Genomic DNA, 8,552 nt, shown 5'->3' with positions numbered 1-8,552 from the left:
TGGAGGTAAATGCACCTCAATATACTACTGAAATGTTCAATAGCATCAGTAAATCAATGTGTTAGTGTAATTGATCCCTTTGAGAGATCACTACTGTAACTACAGTTTTTGCTACAGATAAAAAAGGGACAGCTTAGCTGTAAATCTAGTGAGGTGTAATCAGTTGCTACGCTCCACCGACGACGTGTTGCATAGGGCAAATTGTTGCACGAAACGGTGGGGAAGCCTAGCACCTCGGTTGGTGTCGCCTTGGTACTGAAAGGCAATTACATTGTAGAAATCTTCTACATAATAAGTAACTACAAATAAATCCTATATCATGAGGATAACAATGGAAATTATCAGCTAATATCTGAGCAATTTATGTTCAAGTACTGTAATTCTCTTTGGAGTAAATACTGAAATTAATTATCTATTTAGATGGTAAATTTACTTAAGACACGTACAGGATTGTATTATTTTGCATTCGGCCTAACGACTGCTAGTCTAAATGTTAACTGTGGCCACATGATAACAAACAGATAAACCTAGCTGCCGAGCCGGGTAGTGACAAGTATTAATATCACATTAAATTCTTCTGTGATAAAATAAAATTTCTCGTAACATAAATTGACTTATTAAAGTTGTGCAGCTAATTGAGGAAATTAAAATAAAATCATTTACATTAAAGTAATTTCCTCTAGAATGTTTAATATTAACTAAATAAGAGTTCCAGTGAGTAGTAGTATACTACGAAATTAAACTTATTAGTAAGTAACTATTTTTAGTAAAGGAAATGGTAAACTAGATTCTTGTTATAAATCTAACTATGTGTGGAGAGAATTCATGTTACTGCCTGTCGTTCCTCACGTCGTCACTCTGACTAGGAAGAATTTGGCAGTGAATAAATCATTATAATGATTAAATCTACAAGTTAGTAATTTTAGTAACTACTTTGGTTAATACAAAGGTTGCATAAAATACAAAGATGTATAAAACTGTTGGTTATTTCCAACATAACTCTGGGGAGAGAAAACTCGGATCGTACTTCAGGTATTAGTACTAACGTACACCTGTTTCTCTATCCTGAAGTTTTATTCATGGGTTAGTAGGTTAGTACACACCTAACGAATGTCCCGAATCTGTGGTAGATGACTAAGTCAACATGGGGACGTAAATAAACATTGAAAATGATTGAATAATTCCTTTGTAAGAAACAGAAGGATATTAACAAAAATAAATAATGAATAATTGGTTCATTTATGATTAAGGAGACCTCATCAATACAGTGAGGCTACTGTCCAGGGTCACTATGACTCGTAACTAATTACTGGACATCAACTCATCACTGCACTAGCGTGATCACCTCAAGTTTAAATGATAAGTTATCTACTCTTGAATAGAATCAAAATATTGTTTAAGTTTCTGTTTGCAGTTCTGAGCAGCGACTCTTGATGGTCTTGTGCTCGGTTGAGTAGAATCATTGTTCTCTGAAACTTGGGTTGCAGGTATATCTGTAGAACACTCGTGTTCTGCTAACTCTAAAGGTACTAATTTTTCTAGTGTTTTCAAGGTAGTAGTGCCTCGACACTGAACTTTAACAACTCGTAATACACCATGGCGGTCAGGATGGATGTCAACAATTTTACCTATAGGCCAATCTGACCTGGGTCCATCACTCTCTACTAGGACAAGATCACCTGGTTTAAGTTGAACTTTATTGTATGGGCTTGCAGCTCCATAATGATATTCTCTTAAAGCAGTTAAATATTCACGTGTCCAGACCTCATTCCATTTCTCTATTACTCTTGAAAGGTGTCTATAACTCTCCACCAAGTCACTTGCTTTGACACACGAAGAGTCAGCTGGATCCTTGCCTCCTAGTGATATTAGAGGGCTCAGAAGACCACCATGAACCAAATGAGAGGGGCTTAGGGGTTCTCTTAGGGAAAAATCTTCTGTTAAGTAGGTTAGAGGTCTGTTGTTGACTCGTGCTTCAATTTCCATGACAAGGGTCTGTAATTCGGTGAGATTAATTTTCTGCCGGTGTAAGGTTTTTCTTAGGCATTTCTTAACAGTTCCCACCATCCTTTCGTAAAAACCACCGTGCCATGGTGCTCTTGCAGGAATAAATTTCCAATAACATTGTCTCTGTTTGAGCACAGAGTGTACTTCTGGATGGTTCCATATTTCTTGTAAGCAAGCTTCTCCTGCCACGAAGTTAGATCCATTATCTGAGATCATTAATTTTGGGCAAGATCTTCGTGCAGCAAATCTGCGAAAGGCTTGCAGAAAGGCTTCTGCACTCATGTCAGAAGTGACTTCTAAATGTACTCCGCGTGTGGTAGCACACGTGAAAAGGCAAATGTAGGCTTTCATTGGAATCTTGTCCGGTGTGCCTGTTAAAATTAGTGCTCCTGTATAGTCGACACCTGTGGTTTCAAAGGGACGAAGGTGGACGACTCGCTCCTTAGGTAGGGGCGGTGGATCTGGATAAGGACACACTCGAGCATCATATCTCTTGCAGATTACACAAGACTTTATTAAAGATTTGACAGTTTGGCGACCTTGGGGAAGCTAAAACGTTGTCTGATTTCAGTAAGAGTATCTAATACTCCACCATGCAATGTATTATGCTCATGGTAATGTAAAACTATGAGTTTAGTAATGATGTGGTGACGTGGAAGAAGTATAGGATTCTTCGTATCTAAATTTATTTCTGCGTGAAGCAGACGTCCGCCGCATCTCAAGAAGTTATAGTTGTCTGAGTCAAGCCAGATACCCAGAGACTCACTCAACCTTTCTGGGAGATGTTCATATTCCTTACCATAAGTCTTTTGTTGAGCTTGTTTGACCCAATATTTGATGGAACTAGGAAATCGATACTTGATCCCCATCTTGTTGACGAAATCAAATACCATTTCTGTAATTCTTAGTAATTTGCTTAAATTGGAATAACGGTGAGGATTGATAGCTAAAATTCGAGGGGGTTCTGGATCCACAACAGGGGTAGTGACATTGGTCACAATGACTTGCGGCTTCTGTTGGGGCCACTGACCACTAACTAGCCATTGGGATCCATTAAACCACATCTCGGTTTTAACTAATTGCTTTAAAGTCAAACCTCTGGATAAATAGTCAGCTGGATTGTCCTTGGTTGGGACATGTCTTAATTTATAACCAGCAGACAATTCTCGAATTTCCCTCACTCGATTGCTGACATAGGGAGTTGTGTTGTTGTCGTTTTTTACCCACTGCAATACTGCCTCATTGTCTGACCACACTGCTATTTCACCAAGGTGAACATTACTGAGGGTTTTGATCAGGCAATGAGCCAGTCTTACACCTACTAATAAGGCAGTTAATTCCATTTGGGGTAGTGACCTCCTTTTAATCGGGGCTACCCTTGCCTTAGATGTAAGCAAAAATGATTGTTGAGTATTAACTAAATAGGCTACTGAGCCATACGCTTTGCCTGAAGCATTGCAGAATACATGTAAATTTGTTAGTAAATTTAGTCCTAAGGTATTTCGGGGAAACTGTAGAATACTAAGTTTGTTGTAATCAGGAATCAACTGCTGCCATTTCTCTTGGAGATCCTCCGGCAACGTTTCATCCCACCTCAAATTCCTTTGCCAGCACTCCTGCATAAGTAGTTTACCCTTAATTAGACTAGGACTGAGTAGGCCTAAAGGGTCAAATGGCTTGCTGACATGGGAGAGTAGTTTTCTCATGGTTAGAGGTGAATGATTGAAATCCACTGACTTGACATTCAATTTGTCTGTGGAAGTATTCCACTCCATACCTAAGACTTTCAATTTGTGAGATACCTTATAATCAGGGAATTCTTCCTCAATTATTTGGTTGAGTTGTTTATTATTGGAGACCCACGACTGTAGGGGCATGTTAGCTCCTAACAGTTCACGATTAGCCTCATGGTAGATTTCCACTAGTTTATTCTCATCATTAGTGGTTCCTTGAAAATTGTTAACGTATAAATTGTTGCTAATCTCAGTCTTGTAGGGGCTATTAGACTTCTTAAGATGTGTATCCAGAGTAGCCTGGAGTAAAAATGGGGAAGATGTCGCTCCAAACAGTACTGAGGCAAATCTATAAGTAATGATTTCGCTGTTAGGATCCTGTGGATCTTTCACCCAGAGAAATTTAGTAAAATCACGATCCGTCTCTTGTAAGCCTACTCTTAAAAAGGCCTTACTAATGTCGGCCGTATAGGCAAAAACACCATAGCAAAATCGTAATAAGACATCTTGTAGTCTTTGGGTTAAGCTAGGTCCAGTTTGTAGACAATCATTTAATGACACGCTGCCTGCCTTTAATTTGGCACTACAATTAAATACAATCCTGATTGGTGTTGTAACTGAATCTTTCAGGACAGCATGATGTGGTAAATAATGGCCTGTCTTATGGTTGTCTTCTTCAACAACTTCTATAAATTTCTTAGCAAGTTGTTGCTGTATTAAAGCATGATACAGTTGCAATTTATCTGGTTGCTTCCATAGCCTAGCTAATTGAGAATTTAATTGGGTTGAGGCCATGAAATAATTTACTGGAAGCTGTGGGTGGTTCAGTTTCCACGGGAGTCTCACCCAATATTGATTATCTTGGAAAATCACAGTATCAAGATATTGTTGATACGTCCATGTGTCATCTGGACTGGGTTGATCAGGGACTATGCCTAAGGTGTCCAAATCCCATAATTTGTGAACAGGGGGATTGGACTCATCATCCTCAGTTTTGTCTCTGTCATGTAGTGGTGACTGCTCTAGGCCTAGTCACCCCACTATTGAGTTAGTTGGTTGATTACTAGTAGATTTAGAATGTTGTTGGATCAACACCGGTCCTGTGAGTAGTTTACCCCCAGCTGACAGTAACAAGTTTACACCTCGTTGCCTGGTGCATCCAGTAATAAATCTATAATAAAAGTCAGCTCCAATAAGAATACCTACATCGTTGAGACAGTCTGTATTTATTTTATGATCCGCTAGCCTAATACCGCTGCGTTTAAGAATTTTTACTGTTTGAGCAAGACCTGTAATATGTAAATATGAGGGGATCTTGTCAACGACTATGGCTTGAATTGGGCTGGTGCAGCCTCCTAAACGTACCAAGACTTTAACAACCTGGTAGTCTCGAGGTCCACTATTGGTTAGGAATCCAGAGATATTCAAATTCACTCGAGCAATAGGCTTCAGTTTCAACTGATCAACTAGCTGTTGAGAAATAAAGGTTTTCTGCGAACCTTGGTCAAAGAGACCACGAGTGGAAATTTTAGATCCCTTATTTATTAATTTTAATTGAGCTGTTGATAACGTAGTTGTGTTATTCGACTCTGTTGCAAGTACACTTATGTCTTGATGCACCTTGCAATACTGTACAGAAGTAGAATTGGTAGTCTTCTTATGAGGATTGGTTGATCTTGATTGATCACTACCACACAAGGAGTAATGGTGTCTACCCTTGTGGCACTTGTTGCACATACATAAAGAAACAGTACAGCTATTGGGGTCATGAGGACCCGTGCACCTTGTGCATCTGTGTAATTCTTGCAAACGATGAATTCGGGTGTTTTGGTCTGGATAAGTACTACACTTATAAGTAAGATGTTCATTATTGCAGAACAAACACTTTTTCACAGTAGGAGAAGTCGTAAGAGTGTTGCTCACTACAGGGTTTATAGGGTTCACTGTGTATGTACCTACATTTCCAGATTTCCATTTCGGAGATGATTTATTGAAATCTGGTTTTACTACAGTAGTTGCAGTACGTTGGGGCTTATGATGAGAGTTAGTAGAGAAGTTTGAAACACTCTTCCCATCTTGGTTGGCTCTTTGTCTTTCGACTAGGGTATGTAAACCTTCTGTAATTTCATTCATGGTCAGAGAGGTTTTATTGTACATAGTACACAATTTATCTAAAGTTTTTCTTGGTAATTTGCGCCCTACAACTACTTTTGTCATCCATTCAGTAGTCTGAATTTGGACTTTAAGGCTTAAGGCCTTGAGTAAAGATTCTAACTCTAGCCTGAAAGTTTGGAGAGAATCTGTAGAATTATTAGCAGATGGTAAATCCAGCAAATTTTGAACTAAGATAGTAATAGTCTTTTCCTTGTTATCGTAGTTGCTCTTAAGCAATTGAACAGCTAGGTCGTAACCATCACTGGTCAGTGTTATGTTAGAGATCACCTTCAAGGCTTCATTTCGTAACAAGCCTTGTAAATAAGTGAACTTGGTTGTTTGAGTGATATTAGTTTTAGAGTCTACTGCATCCATGAATTTACTCCAGAAATCATCCCAACTCTCATTCTCGTTACCAGAGAATGTGGGTATATTGATCTGAGGTAATTTGACATCAGGATCTGGATGTGCAGTAGAGGCTGTTGTTAAATTGTTTTTAGCAATTTGCTTTTTAAAGGGTTGAAGTTTAACCTGTACATCATCTTCGTACTGGGCTAAATCATTTACAATGTCCTCAAGTTCAGTTTCACTTATTGAGGTTTGGTAAAGTTCTGTCAAGTACAGATTCATATGTTGCTTAATATGCTTGAATTTACCGTCAGCAACTTGAAGTAAGTCCTCTAATTCAATGTAGTCAACAGGTGACTGTTGTGACAGATTTTGACACTTGGTAATCTGTCGGGTCAAATGACCTTTCAGACCGATAAGGGTCCTTTTCATTTTGTCAGCCGCTTCCATCTTGCTGGGTAAGGGCTGGTCTGATAGTAAATAGTTGTTACTGATGTAACTGGGATATTGGCTCATTCAATGGAGTTCAATATCAATATAATAGCCTAATGTATTTGAATAGACTATACTACCTCGTTTAGAGGTTAATTTACCTACCTAACAATGGATAGCTAATATTTTGAGTAGTACTCGAATGCCACTATTGGATTTTCGTCCGGCTAGCTCATCAATTATCACCATTCGATCCAACAGTGAACATTCGGTAGTACTCAAAAAAATAATACACGAAATAATATGTTAAATGCACAAAAGAGTCTTGATGATCCCACCCTAAATCAGGGTCAGCACAATCTAAATAATATGTATGTACACCAGTACTTTCTAGTACAGTACTCGCTAAATAATTCCTACCTAGGAATGACTAAATGGTTTAGACTGCATTTGTACAAACATTAGTACAATTACAGTCTAAATATCCTACCTTATCAAAGGTTGGCATATATGTAATGGTGCAGTAATATAGAAATATAATGCTATGTTTTTGGGATTTGTTGTTTTGATATATAGGTTTGTGCTTAGAAACACAAGTGAAAATTTATAAATATATAACACTAATACTACTTTATACATAAAGTATTATAAGAAATGTTGATAATAATAAATGAGTTTTAGGCTGTTATATGGGCAGTCTGCTGACAGCCGTAAATAATAAATTAATTGGTAAATAGCCTAATAATGTTAACACATGATAAATAGTGTTAGTAATGGTTAATTATGTGGGGCCAGTAATTTGGGTGAATATACTGGACGCTAAATGATTAATGGTTCGAATCCAGTTCGAAGGACCAAAATTTTGTGGGGTAAAATCTGACTCCAATAACTATTGTTTTGGGTTCTGAGAACAAATAATTAAATATATACTTCGGTAGCTATGAAGGACCACCACTTTTTGAGAAAAAGTGGAAAACAAAATAAAGCAGTGGAAAAACTGATCCCAAGAACTAGTGTCCTATGGATCTTAGTAAGATTGTAATTCTTATATAAATGGAGTCAAATTAACTTACACAAAATTGGGGGGTTACATGCTAAAAGATGAATACATCCCTAGCATTATTCTGGTGCTGGTTCTTCACCAGAGTAAATCAAATATGAAAGTAAACAAGGTTGACTATATATTATTAGTTGGAGGTAAATGCACCTCAATATACTACTGAAATGTTGAATAACATCAGTAAATCAATGTGTTAGTGTAATTGATCTCTTTGAGAGATCACTACTGTAACTACAGTTATTGCTACAGATAAATAAGGGACAGCCTTAGCTGTAAATCTAGTGAGGTGTAATCAGTTGCTACGCTCCACCGACGACGTGTTGCATAGGGGCAAATTGGTTGGCACGAAACGGTGGGAAAGCCTAGCACCTCGGTTGGTGTCGCCTTGGTACTGAAAGGCAATTACATTGTAGAAATCTCTACATAATAAGTAACTACAAATAAATCCTATATCATGAGGATAACAATGGAAATTATCAGCTAATATCTGAGATTTATGTTCAAGTACTGTAATTATCTTTTGAGAAAATACTGAAATTAATTATCTATTTAGATGGTAAATTTACTTAAGACACGTACAGGATTGTATTATTTTGCATTCGGCCTAACGACTGCTAGTCTAAATGTTAACTGTGGCCACATGATAACAAACAGGTAAACCTAGCTGCCGAGCCGCGTGTCCGTTGATGTGGAGACTTGAGCAATTCTTCGTCCTCCAGCTGCTGCTTGAAAGGCGTTGACTTTGGAATTGCAGATATGCTAGTCTGGGACACTGCTATTGTGCCAGATAACGTGGCACCGCTCAACTGATCGTGGAG

At 38.0% G+C, this 8,552-nt stretch overlaps 1 protein-coding gene across 1 annotated transcript in view; it reads right to left on the bottom strand.

Moving 5' to 3' along the window:
• Positions 1-467: 467 nt before the first annotated feature.
• LOC138371081 (uncharacterized) overlaps positions 468-8,552 on the bottom strand; it is a 9,068-nt gene continuing 983 nt past the window's right edge. Inside the window, exons 2-6 of the mRNA XM_069335741.1 lie at positions 8,104-8,125; positions 6,432-6,629; positions 5,106-5,210; positions 3,810-4,040; positions 468-2,556 (exon numbers count right to left, since the gene is read on the bottom strand). Of these exons, the coding sequence (XP_069191842.1) occupies positions 1,369-2,556; positions 3,810-4,040; positions 5,106-5,210; positions 6,432-6,629; positions 8,104-8,125 (1,744 nt within the window). The 3' untranslated portion in view covers positions 468-1,368. The remainder of the gene's footprint in view (positions 2,557-3,809; positions 4,041-5,105; positions 5,211-6,431; positions 6,630-8,103; positions 8,126-8,552) is intronic.

This window comes from Procambarus clarkii, chromosome 4 (assembly GCF_040958095.1).
Source record: "Procambarus clarkii isolate CNS0578487 chromosome 4, FALCON_Pclarkii_2.0, whole genome shotgun sequence".
NCBI classification, from domain to species: domain Eukaryota; kingdom Metazoa; phylum Arthropoda; class Malacostraca; order Decapoda; family Cambaridae; genus Procambarus; species Procambarus clarkii.
This window is presented reverse-complemented; position numbering and strand designations above follow the sequence as displayed.